The sequence below is a fragment of the Diabrotica undecimpunctata genome, chromosome 2 (assembly GCF_040954645.1).
Source record: "Diabrotica undecimpunctata isolate CICGRU chromosome 2, icDiaUnde3, whole genome shotgun sequence".
Lineage (NCBI taxonomy): Eukaryota > Metazoa > Arthropoda > Insecta > Coleoptera > Chrysomelidae > Diabrotica > Diabrotica undecimpunctata.
The window spans coordinates 167,941,077-167,965,513 of record NC_092804.1 but is presented as its reverse complement, the minus strand read 5'-3'; the positions used below and the strand labels follow the sequence as shown (position 1 = coordinate 167,965,513).

Below are 24,437 nucleotides of genomic sequence, written 5' to 3'. Positions count from 1 at the left end.
CGTTTTGTTCATCAAAAAGTAATGTTTTAACAAAGACCTTAGCATAAGTATAGAAAAAAAAATCACCATGAAAAAGGGGGTTTTTCAAAAAAACACATCACGGAAACTTTTGAATATTTTGTTCCAAAAAAGAATTGTGATAATTAGGAACATGTAGTATATTTTTTCCGAGTATTGTATGGAATTTGAGAAAAGAAGACAACTTACAGTTTATATAAAACTGAAATGTTAGTATTCGGAAAGAAATTCCGACAACAAGAGTTATTACAGATCATAAAAGCATTTGTTTGACTACTTTATTTTTGGAAACAAGTCACAATTATAATTGAAAATATTTTACATATTTTCAACTCGGAAATCGTTCTCAAAATACATAAAAACATTTAATTACAAAACGAGTTCGTGATAGAAAATATCTGCAACTTCCATGGACGTTCACACTTACGATTTACCTTCAAATTACTGCGAATTTAATCCAATCCAACGATATGACTCATAAAAAGTTATGTATGAACAGGTAATAAATCGGAGAACACGCGACGAGCAATAACCGAACTCGACAATAATTTTTTGAAATATTGTGCAAAATATGGTATCAAAAAAGAAAATGATTACTCTGCAAAATGTTGAAATACGAAATACTCAAATCACAGCTACAACAACATAGGAACTAATGCTGGGATGAGTTCGTTCAACGTTTAGACTCAAACTAGCTGGCTAGTTTGAGTCGTTTGAGCAATATACGGAGAACATGGGATAGTGCACATGATGGAAGGAAAAGCCAAAGCGATGGAAATTCCGTGGAAAGACAAGAAAAGAAACTGAAGCTGTTTTCACTTGAAGATCCTTTTTGTGTATGGGGGATCATCCCATTCTGGTGTGACTTTGCTGTTTTCACTACTTTTCTACATTCTTCTCTCTCTTTGATTGTCCTTTCTATATTTCTAACTTCCATATTCCTTAAGTCTTCTTCCACTTCTGTCTGTCTCTGGTTCATCTCCATCTGTCTGTCTCCATCTCCATCTCAGTTTAGGTCTGCCTCTAGTTCTTTTACCTGGTGGTATCCATTCCGTTATAACTCTTAACAGATTGCTCTTCTCTCTTCTCATTATGTGCCCATACTCCATACCATCTAATTTTTTGTGCTTTTATTGCTCTAACTATGTTCTCTTGACCCATCCATTCTTGTATTTCGTGATTCATCCATTGTCTTGCATTCTCTTCGTTTTCTCTATTTAAGATAATGTTCCTCTCAAAAACTTTCAATTGCTCTTCTTCTCTTGCTCTTAATGTAAATGTTTCTGCAGCATATACTTTTATTGGTCGTTTTGTAGATTTTCATTTTAAACTGTAAGTTTAAGTGTATTTTAAAGCAATGGCTAGTCGTAAAGCTAGTTTAGATAAGACAGTGTCAAAAGGTGCCAAAAAGAAAAATGTTCAGAAAGACCATTGGAAAGAAAACGTGGCAAAATCTAAGAGACAGAGTGGACAGGAGTATGTGTCAAAATTTACGGGAAAAACTATACAGAGTAAGGTATTTTCTGTTGTCCGTAAGTGTTGCGTAGAAAAATATTTTGCAAAAATAACTTCGCAAGATCAAAATCGTTTTTTTGACGCTTTTTATGATAATGGTTCAAAAAAGAATAATACACTCTTCTAGTAGGTGGAATGGCATTAGGGGAGCCTCCAGAAAGGTATAGAAAAAGAAAATCCCAAAATTAGCAGAGAGTATCACTGGAAATACAAGCTTAAAACTTCTGGTTGTGATGTGTCCATGTGCCGTTCTTTTTTTGTTGACTTATATCAAGTACAGTGAAGCGTGTAATAATATGTATTACAAAAAAAATTGTTGGGAAAACTCCACTTGATGAAAAACGTGGAAAGCACGGAAGCCAAAGAAAAATTTCAGATGACGTTTATTCTATGGCTTTAGAACATTTAAAATCTATTCCAGATAAACCAAGTCATTATACACCTGGAAAAACCTTCGACGACCCAGACCTAATGATTAAGAACATTTTTGAGCAGTTTCAAAAGTTGTTTAAAGACACTACTGGGAATAATCTTATCCTGAAATACAAGACATATTTCAAGTTTTTCAGAGAAACTAATTTGACGTTCAAAAAACCTAAGACTGACACATGTGATTATTGTCGTGAGTGTGAAATCAAACTAGAAAAGAACCGGAATGATGAATGCCGTGTTGATTACAATCTCCATAAAAAGAGACTCGAGGCATATTCCAAGCTAAAAAATGATTACTTGAGAATAACAACAGATGATAGTGGCATTCTTGTCCTGGAATTTGATTACGCACAAAATCTACGGTTGCCAAAGCTCAGCATAACAAAACAGTTCTATAAAAGACTTTTATGGATGTACGTATTCAATATATACGTAATATATACGTGCTGCATAATGATGGATCCTCATATTATGTATATTCCTTTATAGAATCTGAATGGAAAAAGGGAGCAAGTAGTGTTGTTTCATTCATCTTTGGCTGTATTCACAATAAATTAGCTTCTTCTTCTTCTTCTTAGCCTTCTGTTGTCCATGTTTGGACGTAGGCCTCTCCCAACTCCTTCCATCGGTCTGCAACATATGTATTTCCAATTTCTTCCGGCTATTCTTTTAATATCATCAACCCATATCATCTGTGGTCTTCCTCTTAGTCGTTTACTTTCGTAAGGTCTCCAATGTTGTATTGTAGTATTCCAACGTTGGTCTTTTTGTCTAGCAGTGTGGCCCGCGAAGCTCCATTTAATTTTGGCAATAAATTAGCAGATTATCCAATACCAAGCATATTGTTCTTCTGGAGGCCAAAATAAAAATCAGACTTTATTACGGTTTTGTTCTTGGATATCAAAACTATGCAGAGTCGAAGTGACACATATTTATCCTGTTCGTGGACACTCCTTTAGTCAGTGCGACAGAAATTTTGGGGTTATAAGACAGGCCGTCTACCTAGAAAAAATCGTACAGTGCAGACAAACTCCTTCTTTCTGCCTCAAACATAAACTTTTATTTCAAGAAAGCACACCGGCTGAAAAGGACAATAAAATGAGAGTAGTGCTGATGACTCAGATGGTGAGGAAATGTAGCATAAAATTATATTAAATATAATGTAGTGTAAACAAAATAAAAGTTTTCTTGTTGTACAAAGACCTTGATTATTATTTTAAACCTTTGTATACTATAATATATAACTGTAGTATACTTATGGCAACAACAGAAAATGCCTAAAGAATGGAATGGAAGCGTTATAATTCCCATATATAAGAAAGGAAACAAATAGAACAATTCCGAAACTATAGAGGCATATCGCTTATTAGCACATCATATAAGTGCTATCAACTATCTTGCTAAAGAGACTCACACCATATTCGGAAAAACTATGTGCACCAAATTTTCATAGATTTGCAGCAAGCATATGATTCCATAAAAAGAAGCAAATTGTGGATAGCAATGTTAGAAATGGGAATACCAAGAAAATGTACTCATATGTACAAGTAAAGATAGGAAGCAGAACATCGATGCCATTTGGTATCAATTCAGGACTTAGGCAGGAGGACCCCTTGTCACCGTTGCTGTTCAATTTTGCTTTAGAATATGCAATAAGTAAAATATCGTCTGAGCTGACAGGAGGATTTGCTAATCAAGAATCAAAACTGTTGCTGGCCTTTGCTGATGATATAGATGCAATCACGCATTCTACAAGAAACGTGAGGTAGTCTGGGTCTCCGAATAAATACAACTCTACAGTCTCAATAAATACAGTCTCACACACAGTCTTTTACAGTCTCACAACTTCGAAAAATACCTGGGGGCGATAATCACAGCAGACAACCACATAGAAAAAGAGGTCTCAACAAGGATAGCTGCGGGAAATAGAGCATTATACTCCCTTTCAACATTATTAAGATCGAAGCTGCTAAAAAGAAAATCTAAATTAACACTGTACAAGTCGATTATTCACCCAATTATTACATATGGCAGTGAAACATGGACTCTCAACCAGCGGGAAATCATTAAGCTTCTAGTATTTGAAAGAAAGGTTCTCAGTATAATATTTGGCCCTCAAAGAGATGAATTCACAGGGGATTGGAGAAGACGCCGCAATGCTGAATTGGTGACTCTGTATGGAACTGAAAACATAGACATATCAAGGCTGGTCACGTGGTACGATCAGAGGATGACTGTTAAAGACGGTGTTTTTTGAAAGTTCAGATGGTAGAAGATCAGTAGGCCGACCGAGAAAAAGATGGAAGGATATTGTTGAAGCTGATTTATCTAGAATTGGGATACAACAATGGGAAATAGAAGCGCCAGATCGTAGGAGGGCGATAGTGGATGCGGCGAAGGCTCACGCCGAGTTGTAAAGCCAGTGAAAAAGAAGAAGTATACTTATACAACAGTAAAAATTTATAGGCCTTTCTTCTGCAGAAAACATTTTAATCTGCCAAATGTGTTCTCCATAAGAAGGGCTTATGTAAACGTGTTTTAATACTCTTCATTTGAAAAGAAAAAAAGGACATATTTTATAAAGATGTTCTCTATTATTTTACCAATGGATCGAAAATACTTAAGACTAACACTTAAACAATACAAATGTTGGTTCGCCTTAGGCATGGATGTTAAATCTTTGAATGGTTGTTTCTCAAACTTCAGTTTTAGCAGATAGGCCCTTCTTCTAGCTATCGCCTCAATTCAAGATGCGAACTATTTCGGTAAAATATAAGACAACATAATAGAAGAATATGATAACACGATTTATAAATGTGTTAAATTATAGAATAACAAATAATATTTTCAATTTCTTATCAAAGATGTTTACGAAAAAAAGGTAAACTCGAAGGTCACTAAAGTCCAATACGTAGATGTGGGGATATCCGAAACGATATTGATTTATTAATATTAAATTCACAGATCATGAAAAAAACAAAAAAAAATGTTTCAATTTAGATTAATATTTTCAAGAAAAAGATTACTGCGCCAGACATTCCAAGGTTTAAAATTAATGTTTCCTTTAAAATCGTTAAGTTTTTGTTACAAAAGATTCATTAACTTGGCGAATATTATCTGCATTAATGCAAAATTCACCTTGTAATATTTGTTTATCAAAGCTGAACATTGCAAATAATTATGCATTTGTAGAATTATTTAATTATTGGATTATTTTACGGTTTTTATAGAGCTGCGGTCAATAAAATATAAATTGAACTTTCCGAAAAGTGAAGCAAAGTCTAATGCCTCGATCGTATAAAGAGTTACAAATATTTGAAATAAAAAATATGTTTTCCAGAAAATTATTTTATTTTATTCAATATAGTCCCTTTTTAGATCAATATAACGATGACAGCGATTTTTTAACTTGTTTATACGACCTAATAATACAAAGATCTACAAAATAGGTGCTTATTTCGTGAATATCTCTTCGTTCGAGATATTTTTTTATTTACGAAGCATCTCTTCATATTTGAGAACACATAATAATCAAAGGGGAAAATCTGGAGAATAAGCCGGAGGAGGCTTGTTTCTTCTTCTCCTTTTTATGTAGACATGACTCTGTCTGTTGCCTCCAGTAAGTTGCCGTTCCATCGTTTTCGTGGTCTTCCTACTGATCCTCTTCCGATTGTGGAAACGTCTTTTGCTGTCTTTACTACTCTATTTGCATCTACGCCGTATATAATATGTACTTCTAGCTCTGTCCCATAGTGTCTTATCATCAATTGTTGTAAGTGTTTTCATCTCTGCTGTTTCTAACATCCTTTTTGTCCTCTCTGTGTCAGATCGTGTTTCTACCGCGTATGTCATTATTGTTCTGATGACTGTAGTGTAAATCCTGCCTTTCATTTCTTTCCCGATATTTTTATTTCTCCATATTGTTTCACTCAGGCAGCCTGCGGCTCCGTTTGCTGTATTCACTTGATCTTCCACTTCAGTTTCGAGTTTTTACGTACCTAGTTAGATAATGTGAGGCCTAGATATTTAAACTCCATCACTTGTTTTACTTTTACTAATTTTACTCTTATTGAGTTGTTTTGGTAGATATTTTCGAGCGTTTTGATTATTCCTAGAGGTATCTCTCTTTTGTACAATAAGTGGATAACGTCCTTTAATTTGACCCGGTCAAATGCCTTCTAAAGGTCCACGAAACATAGATATGCCAGTTTGTTGTATTCTAATGATTTCTCCTGCACTTGCCTCATTATAAATATAGCGTCGGTGCATGATCTTCCCGAAAAAAAATCTTATTCTGCTAGTGTTATAATTTCATTCAGTTTATTTATTATCACTTTGGTTGTTAATTTAAGTGTTAATTTCTGTTATTTTCTAGGTCCGATTTATCTCTCTTTTTGTTGAGAGGTATTAGGATGCTTGATCTCCATTCTTGAGGAATTCTGTTTTGTTCTATTATTTTTTGGATTAGTTTTAATAGTTGTTTGATCCGGTCTTTAGGAGTTCGTTCGATATTCTGTCGTTTCATGGTGATTTTCTATTTTTTAATTTCCTTAATGATTCCTTTACCTCTTCCTCCTCAATATTTATTGCTTCGTTTGTCGTCACCTCTGGTGTTGGTGGTTCATTAACGTCACCTTTAGCAAACACACCCAAAATACCGTGGTCATAACTGTTCCTACTCATTGAGTCACTTTGTCGATTTCAGTCCGCCGTCGTGTAGTGTAGTGGTGGATCCTGGTTCCAAAAGGGCAGCACGGCTGCGAGCACAAAACAGGTCATTTGCGCATGTAAATCTCCATAAGAAATTCTAAGGTCCATTCTGATCATTTTGTGGTAGCGGCGCGACGGCCCATCGGATCGTCACATAAGAGGGCTCGTTGGAAAGGCAGGAGACGGGGAACACGTCGAGACAGAAAAAAAACATGGCGGCGTATTGCCAAAAGGACACTAGCTTGTAACGTCTAAACGGTTCAACGTACAACAACGTGCAAGGTATCGATGGAAAGGGGAGGTGGTAACGAATATTTTAAGACAAAAAACAAACGCAAAGACAATGCCAAAACGGCACTAGATCGTATCTTAGGTTACCAATCGACGTCAAAAGTCAGCTAGATTGCGCTTCAGAAGGTTGAAGCACTGCTGAGAAATGGTCACCAGATCATATTTTTGGTCAATGGTCAGCAAACGCAGGATAATTTTTCAAAACTTCGGTCACAATATGACTAGTGAGCTTTTTATTAATTGTTGTGGTTTCTGTAAATTCACGCACTTTTACTTTACAATCAGCTAAGTCCATTTCATAATTTCTTCACATTTTTCGGTGTAACTGCATTGGTGGCCCTCCAATACGTGGTTCATCCAATGTAGATATACGACCACTACAAAATTCACATAACCAAAATTTGACAGAGTAGTCTGAAGGAGCATTAGTCGCATAATATTTATCAAGATTTTCTTTGTTTCCTTCGTTGTTTTATTTCTCAAATCTTCTTGTGCCACTCCTATCGGAGATTGGAAATCATCAAGGCTATACTGACCTTGTTTACAGCTGACCTAAAGAGTTCATTAGTGGTACAGCCAAACCACTCTCTCAAATTACGCAACCATGACATTCTGCTACAGCCTGGATTCCGTTTTCCTTCTATTTTTCCTTGCATTATATTTTGAAGTAATGCGTATTTATATCCTCTCATCAGGTGACCCAAATATTCGAGTTTTCTTCGTTTGATCGTTGACAAAATTTCTGGGTATTTCAATCATCAATGGCATCCTGGCAAACCGTTGCATTAATATTTCCCAAGAAAATATTAAGGTCATTCAAAAGCGAAATTCAGCTCCTAGTCCCCAGCAAGCGTTCAATCATCAAGGAATGCAAAGAATTCCCGAAAGGCCAAGAAAAATCGCTACTTGGCATGTTAAAAATCTAAGCAGAAGCGGCAAACTGGCACATATAAACGAAATGAAGAGAATAGAATGGGACATGCTTGAAATGAGTGACATAAGATCGAAAGGAGCGAGTTATATGGATACAGTAAATGAAAATCGTCTCTAATATTCCGGTAGGGATGACAATCAGGTATGAGGGTATTGGTTACAACGTGAGAAACAAAAACTAATATACCACTGGCTAATTCAAGATATAACGTCAAAATCATACAAGTGTATGCTCCCACATCAAGTTCTGATGACGACAAACCCATAACTTTTCTACAGCGATATAATTGAAGCCCTCTTTATACAATGCTTGTTGACAATTTCAACATAAAGATAGGTAAAAAATAAGATGAGTAGGTAAAAAACGTGGGTTATTGGACTATAATATTCAGCAACATGGTCTCTCATCTTTTTCAATAAAAAAGTCACACAGAAAATGGACATTGGCAAATCCTAACGGTACTGTCAAAAATGTGGTAGATTTCATTATAACAGATAAATCGGATATTAGACAAGATGTAAGTTTCAAATAAATTGATACAGTCTACCAAACTTAGTTCTCATAAGTGTCTTCAACGAAAGATTGTCAATCAATGTGTCCTACTTATCCTCACGTACGGTGCAGAAATGCCAACACTGGTAAAGAGAAAAGATAATAAAATACGGACCATGGAATATGGAATGGATAGATCAATGTTAGGCCTACCTCTAAGAGATCGGATTCCAAACACAGAAATCCGAAGATGCTGTAGAAAAATAAGAACGCGAAAATGGAATTGGGGCAAGTCATGTCGCGACAATGGACGGTAATAGATGGATTAAAGGAAATATCGAATGGAAAATGCCGTTAGAAATAGGGTATTAATATTAAATTAAGTGAGATATGAAATGAGTCTTAGTCCTCCAAAAAGACGATCTACAAAGTATGCATAAAAACTAGATAATACGTACAAAGTGCACAGGATAGAGACATGGATGCATTCGAAAGAAGCTTACATCCAGCAGTGGACAAACTTATGATGATGATTAATTATGCCAGTTCTATGAATTGTATTAAAATATTCATAGAAAAAAAGGTTTAAACTATAACAATCCGCCTAACTAAAGTAATAGTCGTAAAAAAATATAGCAGTCTACTCGATAATAACGAATGTTAATCTGCAAGGTTGACATATAATAATTATAATTGCGTGCACAATTTATCATTTTTGCAATTTTCTTAACTTTCATTGTAATATGGGTATTAGAAAGCTGTAAGATTAAAAAATTAATTGAAGTATAGAATCTTCAAAAATTAAAAAAGTAATATGTAGTAATTTTTAAGCCGATTAGTCCTTCATTACATAAAGAACAACTTCAATAATTTATGTAACATGAGTATTGGCAAGACACAATGTTTGTCATACATCAATAAATTACTACAATGCACTATACAATATTAATAATCAGAATAAGTATTATCTTGTTTGATTAAAAATCGGTTATTTAATAATTTTGCATTGTTTTATATGAATGATATTATCATTTATTACATAAAAGTTTTATATAAAAATATAAAGTTGACTAGTTTTATTGATTCCCACAATTTGAAACCACATTTGTGGTTTAGATATGTATTTCGAAAAGTTATCAGCATAGGTTTTAACCTAACAAACGTATATAAATTACCATTAAAGATACCTGTAATAATACAAAAATAGTAGCTACTGTACTGTAAAACTATATTATTTTGTAAAAAACACAAACAGTTAAATATAATATAATATACTGTGTTCTACTAGTGTTACTGTTATTTTAATTTTCGTTTTCGACAAATTTCCATACTTAATTATAAATATTTTAAGAATCAAATTTTTAAAGTACTTCCATAGTGGTAAAAACTACATTACAGTTAAATATCACCTATTAATAAATGACATTTTAACGACCCATAACACCATTCCTATTACATAACAGCCGACTAGTTATTTAGCAATAAAAAATTAAGAATGAAAAATTACGAAAATTAATAACAGCCTGACCAGGGTCTACGTGACTAATCCAAATCCATTGATGGCGCGCGAAAATTGATACAATTTCAAAAATATTAAAAGTCTACTCACCCCAGTTCAATTTTTGACATTGGGTATGATGTATGCCCACAATAAACAAAACGAAACTTAAATATTTAAACATATTTGTTGAGCTTTTTGATAAATATTAGGTATTTAATAAAACCGACACGAATTTGTTTTAAAGGCACATGAATCCGCACGGCTAACTCCGAGCAAAAGCTGCCAATTTTTGGATAAATTCTCTTATATAGACAGCTTTATATTAGTTCTGTTGTGAACTAGTTCTGAATTTGAGGTTATAGCTACTCAACTGTAAGCTTGGTATAATTTGCGGTTAAACGTCTTCAATACTTGTTTGGGCTTACAGTTCGGTTGTAGAGCACTCCTTGTTGGCTTTCAACTTCTGCCGTGACTAAGTTAACGAACGACGGGAATGAAGAAGAAATTTATTGTAGAAAATGAAGATAATGTTGAAATGGATGGTAATTGATTGAATAATAATGGAATTAATGATTATTTTCTATGGCACCTTAAACTCATTTGAGAGACTGAAAGTCACAGCGTTAATTAATATTTGTTTTTAAAAATAAATTTGACATTATTCCTAAAAAAACGAGAACGATTATTACGGCAAAAAAGATTCATTCAAATGATTCCATAAAATTAAAATTGCGAATTTTATTTTGTTTCTAATATAACTTAAACCAAATACTTAATCAAAAATGATTACGATAAAAAATTAGAGCAGCTATTATTATTCCGCTATTAAATACCTATGTAGATAAAACTATTTTTGTCGTCATATTTTGAGGTTAGATTTAAGTCTCCTGGTGGTGTGGTAAATAAACTTTATGTAACTAGTAATTTTGCCCGTCGGGAATACCAGTTACCATCTACAGTCACTCATTAAATTTTTGAAATAATAGACTTCTTGCATGTAAACCAAGTAACTATAAAGTATGATCTGGTACTCTGACTCTTATGATCATTTTTTAATATATCTTAATCTACAATCCATCTACAATCTAATATCAAATTAAATGAATAATAATGTCATCAAGATTTCAATTAAAAAAGGTCATTGCTAACTAAAATATTTCCCAGGCAGTAATAATTTCCATCATCAAGCCAAATAAACCTAAAGATAAGCCCACAGCCCACTCCTTACCGTCCCATCTCGCTTACCTGTAGTATGTGTAAAATCTTGGAAAAAAATTTTAAACCTTCGTCTAATATGGCACTTGGCTACTTCCGAAGAAGCAAATCGACGTCAGATAACCATGTTACTTTACGAAGCTTTTGCAAACAACCAAAAACTGATTGCAATATTTTTTCATATAAGCCAAGTTCTTGAGAGAACTTGGAGACACTGCATTTTGAAAAATCTAAGCGATAACGGGATTCAAGGTAACATACTAGCATTTGTAAACAATTTTTTAAATAATCGATCAATAAGAATTAGGATCAATAGCCTTAGAAGCTTAACAAAAACATTAGATAATGGGATAAAGGTTCCTTAATAAGTCCAACATTATTCTTAATTGCTATCAATAGTGTTATTCATGAAAATAGAGCACCTTTTAAAGCCAGTATTTATGCAGACGACATCGTCGTTTATACCAAATCAAACAATATAGAATCGTCAACTAAAATTTTACAATTTTTTTAACTCTGCTTGAGTTGGTCGTTAAAAACTGGCTTTAACTTCTCTACAGAAAAATACAATACATAATTTTTAATAAAAACAGATGTCGGTATTCAGCTGACCTAACTTTAAATAATTTATTATTAAAACAATCAGAATCTAGGTTTAACTTTTACCAGAACCTTAAATTGGAACTTGCATATCAACAAACTACAACATTCTTGTCAATCTAGGTTAAATATACTCAAAATTATGTCTAATAAAGTTCGATACTAAAATATTAATAAACTTATATAAATCTCTCATTAGGAGTAAACTAGATTAAGGTTGCATTTGATATAACGCCGCAAGCAAAAGTACCTTAAAAAAGCTTAACAGTATTCAATCTACAGCGTTGAGATTGGCACTTGGTGCATTAAGAACTAGTCCCACTAGTAGTCTACAAGTTCTAGCTAAAGAGCCACCTCCAAACATAAGGCGACAATAATTATCACTAAATTACATTGCCAAAATTTCAATTCAAAAACAACATCCTATTTTCTCTCAAATTTTCCACCCTGGCTTCCTCTCTTTTAAAAAGACAACAAACTGTATACCTCTAATAGAAAGGATAAAAATCACAAATTTTAACATGAATCAACTTAGTCTGTTGCCATATACAAATGCAATTTCTTCTCCTTGGACAACCCGCCTACTGACCATTGACTTATGGTAAAGTACCCCAAATCAAATACAAATTTCTCGATAATTAAACATCTTTTTGCAGAAATCATATCCCATTACTCCAACTACTTACAAATTTTACTGACGCCTCTAAAACTCTAGATGAACATGCTGCTGCTTATTAGTCTGATGAAGAAAATTCTTACAGCATACACTTACTTACAAATTGTAGTAAACTCACAGGCGAGACCAAAGCTATATTAAAAGCCTTAACTTTTTCAAAACAAGTAACACGATGAAGTGCGTCATCATTACAGATTCACTTAATGCTTTATTGAAATTAAAGCAAATTTATACAACAAATTCCATTATACAAGCAATAAAAAATGAATTAGAAATACTTCATTGCACGGGAAAGGACACAGCTTTAATTTGGGTACAATCTCACACTGGAATCAGGGGAAATGAAAAAGCTGAATAACTAGCAACTACAAGCTGTATCAACTTGGAAGATACTACAAAAATTACAAAATATCCTTATAGTGACATGAAACATCTGATTAGAGTTCATTGCAATAACATTTGACAAAATTACTGGGAAAATTCAGCAAACAAATTAAACCCAAAACCAATGCTTCAAGGTGAACAGCTCTTTGAATAGCACAAATTTTTAATCGGTAAAGATCCACCACCAATTTGCAACAACTGCTCCACTTGCTAAGTAATATTTAATTATTTTAATATATTGATTATTATTAAAACTATTGTGTTTATCATCCCACTAATAACCCTGCGTGGTTGATGTGAAATAAGAAAAAAAACAAAATATTTCCTCTTAAAGTTATAAAATATAAAAAGTGTTTATTACAGTTTATACAATTTTAAAATTATTTTAGTTTTTAGGTTTTTAAGATATATGTTAGCTTTATAGATAAATCTTGTAGGTACTTGATAATAAAAAAATAATGAGAAACGAATATTATCCATTTATACACACACACTACACGCATTTTGAAATTCAAAATAGAACTGCTACTTTAAATGGGTGGTGGTGATGGAGGTTAAAAAACTCGTAAAACTACGGAGAATTGTAAGAAAATAGATTAAAAACTGAGATTGATGAAATCACGTGTTCATGATCAAATTTTTCATAGGCAAAACATGCAAAACTTAACTAGTCAGGGAACTCATCCGAACTTAATCCGATTGGCCATTGTAAAGTATATTACACAGGAAAAACAACATTTATTGATGCTGTAATCGAAATATGGATATGAAGACAGCAAATATAAGAAAACCGTAAAAAAAACTTGTTAATTCTATGCCGAAACGGATTCAAGAACGTGTAAAAAACAAGATTTTATGCCGAAAACATACAAAAGCCAAAAAAGGACTTATTGTTTATTAAAACAATATGAAATGTGTTCTTTTCTCTTTTTCCTTTGTCTATGATTAATAAATGTCCATTTCCAATAATTGTCACTTGTGTTTTATACTTACATTAATTCATACAATACTATATATTATAACGTTTACTGGAACTTTATTCACTGCCGATGATAGTAGGCGCAGGAGCATTTTACCACGTGTTACATTAACCTCTAACATATTTTAAAAACGCTCTTATAACAGTATACATAAAGGTCATAGTTTGTAGTAGCATGAGTTTCCTTTCCTACTGCGCTGACGGCGTCAAAATTATTTTATACAATAAAAATGCAATAAAAATAACAAATTAAAAGTTACCTAGGTATATAATTTAGCTGTTTTCTTTGATAAAACTTTTTGAATTTTCCTGAATAACTTTGCAAATAACAATACTTGTGCTGTTCGTAGTTTGATCTTGTCGGTATATAGTGAATATTTTTAATTAATATTTAATTCATTTTAACATTCTTTTAAAAAAGTTTTAAATTTTACGATTTGTTAGATTTAAAACAATCAGCGATATAATAAGATAACCTTGGGTTAGGTTTATAATCTGACAAAATTGTTCTCTTGAGCTTTGCAAATAAAAAATATATTTTATCAAATAGGTAGATCCTATTAATTAAGTAGATATTCTAAAAAGGGCGGATACAGAACCGACTGGCGGACATCATTTATATATTTGAATGAACGTCGAAGAACCCTACAATAACGACCAAATTTATCTATCTATGCATACCTCATTATCAGCTATATCCTGAAATATTTTTATTCAGTAGATTATTTAATTCATTTGTGGTTTTAAAGAAGTTTTAAACAGATTTGTTTTTGACACAATTAGGAATCGTATAATTATAACCTCGATTAGGTTTACAATCTAATAAATGAGGATATATCATTATTTGATCAATTATGAATAGTTATAAACCTCTCAAAATTTTCTCCATTTATTCCTCTCATCCGTTTATCTTTTCCGCATTGAACTTGTTGTTTGCTTAATAACATTGCTCCATCTCATTTGCCGTCAACCTCTTGATCTTTTTGAGTAAGTTATCTAGAACGTCCAATCTCTTTGTTTCATATTCATATTTTTCGATATATTCATCCATTTTTCGTTCTGTCTCACAACACGATATCCACTTCTTGTCTTTCCATGGCCCTTTGAGGTTTCTTTGTTATATTTAAGTTGTTTCTGACACTGAATTTACTTTTCTAGTGTCAAAGATACTTTTTGGTTTTTAACAATGTATTTGTGTGGAATTTTAGTTTATTTTCTTCTGGACTACTTACCTCGTTAGTTTCCTCTAAGGTCGGTGGATCCACTTGACTCTCATTTAAGTCAAAGTTTAATTGCATCAGTGGCGCACCCAGGGAGGGTGGTTTGTAGATTAACCCCTCCCCCCTCGGCCTATAAAATAAAAAATATATAAAGAATAGTAGAAAAATTTTACTTGTCTTTCACACAAAATCAAGTTTTTCATCGCTGAAAGTAATAAAGACTTATTTAAGAAATTGTATTAGCGAAGAAAGACTAAATGGTTTGATGAAAAGACTAAAGATGAAGAAAAGGTATTAAACCATATGGCTCTAAAGCAACGTTGTTTAGACATTTTATTATAAATTTAATTTGTTTACAAATTATTATTCAACAGGTTGGCTGTCGACGAATTACTCACATATATTACCAGAAACGATAAATGACAGCCAGCAATCACTTCTAGTTTATCTGCAAGTGCCACGTGATCCGCTGGTCTGCTACTAATGTTTCAAATGATAGCTGGCAGTATCTGTGGCAGCCAACCAGCTAAAATACAGATTAGGATTTAAATTAATATTTTTCATTATATTTAGATATAGATACCTAATATTAGGCTCATGATAAGAGTAGGGAGAACGAGTCTGTTGTGAATAACATGCGCCTACAGGACTGTATCTGCGACGGCCTTGTGGACTATCACGGGTTGTATTTCTCTGCAAGTGTTAGTAATAGAAATGAGACATCTCTATGAGAGAAGGGAGTATTTGACAACAGCCATAAAAAAAGAAGAAAGATCAATGGAAAGATGTCAAAAAGAGTGGAACGACACGGAAGATGTTATCCAGTAGACCAAGATGCTGATACCGAGCCTAAGGAACTGAATAGATTGTCCGTTTTAGGAAGTATCTTCATGGGTTCAAAAAGACATATAAATGCCTATACTGCGAATATTCCGACACTGTTACTCACACAATACTGGAGTGTAAAAGATGTACAGTAAAGAGAAACAGAATGTATAGAGAAATAGGTATGAACCGTGTGACTGTAAGAGATTTGATCGTGAAGATCGAGAAGTAAGAAGGGATGGAATAGTGTTCACAATTACATCCGAACAGTAGAAAGAAGAAGTGAAACACCAACCGAATCAACGACAGAGATAACATCTAGATAAGAAAAGGGAGTGTTCCAAAAATGTCGGCAGCCTTACAGCGCCCATCCCACATTCGGAGTACGGTACGTGTGACAGTCAACTGTGCACAAGTAGGTGAGGGAGGTTTTAGTTGGTAGGCTGGATAACAGATACCTGAATCTTTGGCACTGCTATCTTTAGTACTCTAAATAAAGACCAAATTTTAAGGACTCAAAATGGAGGTAGTATAAAAAAAAATTCGGTGCCCAACCATCTCCCTCAATCAGGAAAATTTTAGGTGCGCCACTGAATTGCATTTTCATCAAATGCTTGAAATGTTCCAACCATCTCTTAAGAATTTTTTCCTTATTAGCCATTAACTTTCTTTCCTTTTTCTCGATTTAATCTCGGTTTAAATTATTTTCTTCTGATGTTCTTGTCAATAGCACAGTGTCGTCTTCGTAACAAACGTTATTTATAACTTCCTATTGACGATTATTCTTTCGTTTGTATTTGATAGAACTTCCTGACAAATAGGTATGTGGACTATAGATGTTAAACAGTAGTGGTTTAAATAAAAAAATCTCTGTCTCACTCCTTGTTTCACACTGATTCCATCTGCTATTTCACATTTTACTCTTATATTTGCTCGTTGGTTCCAATATAAATTCAGGATTATTCGTAAATCTTTATTATTTATACCGTCATGGCGTACCCTATTCCATATAAGTCTTTTGAAAGTCTATGAAATAAGCGTGTATCTCTTGATTAACATCCAAACATCGTTGTGTCAGAACATTTAGAGCAAAAATAGCGTTCCTAGTGGCTAACCCTTTTCTGAAACCCATGTTCTAACGTCTGATGAATGTGATTATGAATGATTATAACAAATATCTGCACCAAGTGGCTCAACGAGATTGTTCGATGATCGGAACGTACTTTTGCGTTAGGTTTTTTAGGTATCGTGATGAATGTCGACCGTATACGTTCTTGAGGTATAATAGCAGTATCGTATGTAGTGAACATGGCTTTATACTTCACGAGTTTTAATATTTCTGTAGGGATTTCGTCAGTTTCACTGGTTTTCCATTTTTAGCATTCTTTATTGCGTTTTTTAGTTCGTCCTTTAATGCATTTGGTCCTGTTTCATTTTTTATCCCTGGAAGATTGTTTCGTTTGTCTGCAAATCATTCGTGTATATATTCGGTCCATCTTTTAGGTCTGTGGTTCTTTTTCCCCCACTGTCCTTAAGTACACTGATCTGACTTTTCTTTTGATCCCCGTTATCTATTTTATTTGTTTGTTCGTCTTGAAGGAATCATATTTTCTGTCATAATTTTCTATTTCTTCACATTGCACTTTAATCCATGTTTCTTAAATGTTTTTTTATTTATCCAGTTTTTTTATTTCCCTTTGGTTCATCAACTTCAGTATCTGTTGTGTCGTTCAAACTTTGTTTCTTTTAATATTTATATAACTGATATGTTACTGAGATTTTTGTTAATTTTTTTCTTCACATTTTGTCTGCTGTTTATTTTTATGTTTACTTTAGTTATTTTTTTTTTATATTTTTTAGTCTAGCCTTAATAACAGAAACTACAGGATTATCGTCTAAACTAGTATCAGACCCAGGGTATGTTTGTGTACATTTAACGGAGTTACTATCTTCTTTTTATTAGTATGTAGTCTATCTGGTTTTTCCGAATTATGCCTTTTTGGTGTTGAAGGGAAAGTCCACGGAAATGTCTGCATACTCTCCAATTTTACCTTGCCCCACCTTACAGTACGAGATCCCACTGCAAGATCACTAGTTCATAACCTAGTTAATCAAGCTTACATTTTTACATACATTTAAGAATAGGAGAATGCATTAATAATAGGTTGCCAGTCAAAAAGTGGCTACAAATAGTTTTAATTCAATTACTTAAAAAAACTCGTTCATTTATTTTTAAAATAAAATACAATAAATAAATAAAAGGTTGTCTCAGAAAAGCTTGACGCAAATTAGGGTTTCCAGCTGTTAAAAACCCGAGGTATCAAAGATAAATTAAAACAGTGATAGTGATCAACGCCACTGGTTTGACAAGGCTAGTGTCAGTTTATAATGTATTATTTCCAGTGTGTTAATACCATAACCCATAACCCCAATTCCGTAGCGATGTCCAACTTTATTGCTGAGAATGCATTTTTACATTCCATCTGGCAATTTTTAAGCATGTTATTTTCTTGTTCTTGATGTAAGGATTTCTTAGGGTTACGACCAAGGAAGCCTTGAAAGCTTGATGTGTTTTTCCATTACTTAATCTTGCCTTCTAACTTCCATAATCAGTAGTAATAAGTTTATTCTATTCATCCTTATGCCGTTGATCACTTTATGATTTTTCTGCCTTCGGAAGAGTCACTGGACACTTTCAATTGGGGAAACCCCTGTACGACATAGGTAAGGCAAATGAATTATGTTTCAGGAAATGCAAAATGGAATTACTCCGATAAATCAAGCATAGCAACTAGGAGAAATCCTTAAACTATCTGTGTAGTGCAAGTTTATCTACATACATATTATTTATGTTTAAGTTTAAAATATGTAGACATCCGTGTTTGTTTTGTCAAAAAAACGTTGAAAATAGAATATTGATAATGTATCATTCAGTATCTCAGTCATATCTATGTACGTGATGCTAATGTCTCCTCTATAAATGCTTGGGAAATATATAACTATTATCAAATTGATTTCTAGGAAAATGTTATATTTACTAATTTATTAATAATATAGTGTATTGAATGGTTACTCCACCTTCCCATTGACGAAATATTTTACATTGACTTTGCCAGTGGCGTTCGGGTATACGGAAGTGGGGAATAGTAGCATTGAACTTTTTTATTACCGAGAGATCGATGACTAAGTTCATTAATTAATATTGTTTTTTAATTTATTTATTTGAATCAGCTGCTAACACTTTTTTGGAGTCACGTAAACTGGTTTTAATTTTCCTTATTAGTATTAGGTATCGAAGTCATTGAAATAGTAGGAACGGACGGAAGTGGTATATATAATACACTGCACAGTTATTTAATACCCATGAATATACCATGTGAGTGTGAGTTATAAGTAATGGTCCATTTATAAACGTATTTTTAGAAGACAAACATATTATTTAATTATTGTATTATTGTTATTTTGAAATAAGGACTGTCCATTTACAAGAAAATTTAAAAAAGACATCCCAAAACAATAAGTTATATAAAATCTTACCGATTTAAAAAATCTAAGCTATGTAAAATATTAAGAAAAAAGACATCCAAAAATATTAATCTCAGATATATCAGAAAAAATGCTTCTTTTATCATTGCAGACAGATCTTCTATATTTTCTGCTATTAGAACTATGTCGTTTGCGAGATCCAAATCTATTAACAGCTGTATTCAATCTAATTTAAGAAACGGGAATCATATCGACGAACATAAGGCTAACTTGAGTTAAGATTTGAAACGAAAAATTGTTGAACACCTTAAGGATTTAGAAAACAGTCTTTTTGCTATGACAACAGTTGCAGTCCAAAGATTGGCTTACGAAGTAGCAGAGGCAAAAAGGATCCCTCATAGATTTTCGCATCAAATTAAAATGGCAGGCTGGTATTGGTTAAGAGTATTTAGGGAGAGAAATCCCTCAATTCCCCTAAAAGTACCTGTATCAACGTCAGCTGCACGTGCAAGACATTTTATTAAAGCACAAATTCGATTATACTTCGGAAAATTGACAAATATAATAAGAGGTAATAATTTTGACTCACATGAAATATGGAACATAGACGAATCGGGCTTATCGCACTGTCCCTGCGCAAAACGGTAAGATTTTCGCCACTACGAAAAGAAGGCAAGTCGGAGTTTGGTTAAGCGCAGAAGGGGGTCAACATTTAAGAGTGGTAAAAGCTAGAACTAATTGACAATTCACCCAAAGGAACTGTAGAATTCACAAAAGAAAATGGGTGGATGAATTCTAAAGTTTTCATTCAATGGATGAGGCATTTCGTCAAGTTTGTAGGGCCAACTGAAAAAAAATCTTATTACTTTTACTTTAGCTAACATTTTTAAAAGGCCTTGAGGTGATCGAGTATGCAAAATCTAATGGTGTTTTCTTATTTTGCTTTCCTCCATATTGCACCACCCATTTGATGTGAGCTTGTATGGAACCTTAAACCCTTATAATAATTAAGCACTAAATAACTGTATGGAAGCCACCCAGGAAGGACTGTGACTCACTATCAAGTTGCTGCTTTATTTAAAGAAGTCCATTATAAAGTCACGACATTGAAAAATGTTCAATGTGGTTCTGTTGAAACATTATTGTCCAAATAAATGCAGAGATTTTTCCCGATTTTTTATTTGCCCCAGCAGGGACCACCGATATACCCGAAGCTCCAGAGGATCCAAATGTGGCTAAACCTTACCTTAGAATCAAGAATCAATCAAGTGATAATCCTTCTATATATTCAGGGATTCTACAGTATTCACTGCCTTCCCTCGCTCAACCGATTCCATCTCTCTCTGTTGTTCCATTCTCCATCGTTTAGGCCTCTCTTACTCATGGCGTCGTCTACTTCTAGTATAATCCTTCTCCTAACTCAATAAGTGTAGATATGTCAGGTCCATTTAAGTTACATACCAGTAGCCGAAATATCACCTCTTCCAGCTGCCAGTCAGACTAAAAGAGTAAAGATATCAGAGATGTCAGAGTAAAATATGGAATTTTAAACTCCGCACCTGAGATAGAAGTAGCCAAACAGATAACTGCTGAAAAAGAAGCAAAATAACTGAGAAAATCTGCCAGGAAAATAAAGCGAAAAATGTTCATTGAAAAGATAGCAAAAAGAGACGAATATGCAGCTTGTATCTTCTGTAATAAGCTATTTTCAACCTCCCGATTTCAAGAGAAATGAGTCAGATGTCAGATTTGTGCAAAATGGCCCGATGTCGAGTGTGCGTGTGTAGATAAAAGGAAAAAAACATACATTTGCGATATATGGAGAGTGTAGATTATCTTTTTATTTTAGTATGCCATCTTCCCTACAAATATTTGGGTGAGATGACACCCGTAACAGTTTTTTATTTATTTTTTTATATTTTCCCTAATTAATACATTAATGCTGCTTATAATATTTTTTGTGCTTGGTTTCAGTTATAAGTTATCATTTTTCTTAGCTGAAATTCTTTAAATGGCATTTCGAAAAAAAAAAAGTGTGGACTAACTAAAAAATGCCATCTCAGACATACCTCCCCTAGGTAATTAGTATTATGTAAAATAAGAATCATCATGAAGTATACCATAGCATTAATCAAGTCGTGAAAGGGTTGAAAAAGCAAGACCTAACAATTGTCATGGGTGACTTCAACGCTAACGTTGGGGTAAGCAAAACATCATCTGCAGTTGGACCATTTGGACTAGGAAACCGGAACGATCGGGGAGATACATTGGAGATTTTTGCGGAAGCAAATCAATTAGTAATAATGAACACCTTGTTTAAGCTACACCCAATGAAATTGTACACCTGGAAATATCCACAGGATTCAGTGGGAAGGATTGTAAGAAATCAGATTGAATAAAAACAAAATGCATTAAGTGAATAGAGCAAACAGAGCTGAAGGATGCCTGAATAAAACAATATGGAGAAATAAAAACATTGGGAAAGAAATGAAAGGCAGCATTTACAAAACAGTCGTCAGACCAATAATGACATAGGCGGCAAAAATACTACCTGACACAGAGAGAACAAAAACAATGCTAGAAACAGTAAATATGAAAACCCTTGACAAAATCGATGTGAAGACACTATGGGACAAAGTGTACTGACTACTGAGTGTAGAAGGGACTGAGTGTAAAAGTACAGATATACGACGGAGATGCAAGATGGAGAACATTAAGCACTGAATAAGAAATAGATGAGTAGAATGGAACGATCAAATAAACCGAATGAGAACAAATAGAGTAGTAAAGACCAACCAATCCGCCGGACTCTTGGCGCTGACTGGTAACCATTAATGAAACCTGAATCCAAAAACCAGTTATTTGGGTCATTTTCTACGTAACGAAACCTACTAGATTCCTCAATTGATCATTAAGGGTAAAATAGAGATATTGGAAAAAAAATTGCCCTAGCTGCGTAATATTAGAAACTGGACAGGACTAAGCTTTGAAGAACCTATGCGTACAGCTGAAGACAGAAAAATCTTTGCCACTATAACCGCTAACGTCCAATGATGGAGATGGTACATAAAGAAGAAGAAGATGAAATCTAGTGTTTTAGATGTAAACTACACAACCGACAAATACAACAGTTAAATGAGAAAAATACAGGCGCGAAATGACAGATGCAATTGCCTGTATTTTCAAATATGGATACAAATATACAAAAACACCAAGAACTGTATTCCTAACGCAATAGAAGCCTTTGGAACATGTTATTCAGACAGACAGTTGACAGACTAACGGATTTAGATAATAAAATTTAGATTTTGCATATTTGTTTGAACAATAATTCTAATTTGATTGAATAAATGAAAAGAACATGCAGTTTGGAGTATTTTCTCATAATCTATTCATAGATGAGGAAATGGTGCCATATTTTGGAAGACAGTTGTAAGATGTACATAAAAGGAAAACCAATTAGGTTTGGGTTGAAACTATGTTGTCTATGTAGTTCAAATGACTATTTATTTAAATTTTTACCTTATGGTGGGAAAACAAGTGCTTATGAAAACGAGTTGGGTCTAGGAGAAAACGTTGTTCTGGATTTGTTGTCAGTGATTGAACGGAAATCTAATCATAGTATATTTTTTAATAACTTTTTCTCATCTTACAAGCTATTCGGTTAGCTAAAAGAAAAAGGATTTTACGCTACTGGGACGATCTGCGAAAACCGTACTTGTAGTAGTACAATGAAAAGTGTAAAAAATATTAAAAAACAAAATTACGGTACTTACGATTTTTCTTACGATTCTGAACAAAGTATATTGTTAGTTAGATGAAATGGCAATTCTGTAGTGACAGTTGCAACAAATAATTGTACCATTGAACTTCTCGCAGGTGCAAAAAGATATGACAGGAAAGAAAAGAAAATCCAACTTATTCCTCAGCCAAAATTGATAGCTGAGTATAATCAAGATATGGGTGGTGTTGATTTGCATGATAACGGCATATCAAATTACAGAATAAAGGTAAAAGGAAAGAAATGGTAGTGGTCCTTTTTTATAAATGTGATTGAGAGTGTTATCGTTAAAGCGTGGAAAATGTATAACGTGGCAAATAAAACCAAATGGCACAATTAGATTTTACTTACTTATTAGTAATTACTTACTTATTAGTTACCCTTATGAAAATGGAAGTACCGCTCATCGAAGATAACGTTCAAGGAGAGGGTACATCGGCTTCAAATGATCCAATCAACAATCCTACAAGATCCAATTGTGGACGAAAATCCAGAAACAGTTTGTTAGAGTTATATTTGATAATGTTGGTCACTTCATTGCAGAATTTGTTATCTCCGTATCGCTATTTTCATCCGAATAACTTTTATCGTTGTCTCTATCCATGTCGTTACATTGTACCGTCGAATATTGATTTTGTAGTAAGTCTGCTTCAAGCCTAGATTTTAGTTGACACATTAAGTTTGTAAATAGCTGATTGCGCTCTTCAACAAAGTTCATTTCTTTTTCACAGTTTTCTAATATTCGATTACTCCTTTGAAGGCAAGTTTCAAGACTTCTTATAGCAGATTCTTTAGTTTTTAATTCTTTATTAAGCTTTAGATTTGCACATTGTAATTCGTTTATCTTTATTTCCCAATTAGCGATTCCATTCACTTTTTCATCGAGAGAAAATTGCAATTCGCTTATTTTTTCTTCCAAAGTATTATTTCTGTTTTTGAGATCATTGATTATTTTGTCACAAGAATCAAGTTTGGAATAGGTTTCTGTCAACAGCTTTTGCGAGGCGTTTAAATGATTGATATAAGTTTCGTATTATTGTTGGCACTCCTTATATTTACTTTCCATTACTACATATCTTTTATTATCACTATCGAGTTGAACTATTCTTTCTTTAAGTAATTTTATTTCATCATCTTTGTTAGTCATTAAATCTATAATTTCTTTTTCATGATTTTTCATAACCTGCAATTTTTTATTTAGTTCCTGTATATCTTTGTTTTTCTCTTAACAGATTTTTTGAAATTCTGTTCTTAATCTGCTAACACGTTCACAGTATTCTGCACTATCTTGCTCAGATCTTAGCTTTGCTTCTTGTAAGCATTTTATAGTTTTTAATAACGTTTCAATTTTTTGGCAATAACATTTATTTTCTTCTTC

General features: G+C 33.3%; 1 protein-coding gene across 1 annotated transcript in view; it reads right to left on the bottom strand.

Annotated features, from left to right (window-relative positions):
* cue (Low-density lipoprotein receptor repeat domain-containing protein cueball) overlaps positions 1–10,187 on the bottom strand; it is a 56,589-nt gene extending 46,402 nt beyond the window's left edge. The window contains exon 1 of the mRNA XM_072523929.1: positions 10,002–10,187. Within this exon, the coding sequence (XP_072380030.1) occupies positions 10,002–10,074 (73 nt within the window). The 5' untranslated portion in view covers positions 10,075–10,187. The remainder of the gene's footprint in view (positions 1–10,001) is intronic.
* Between the last annotated feature and the right edge of the window lie 14,250 nt (positions 10,188–24,437).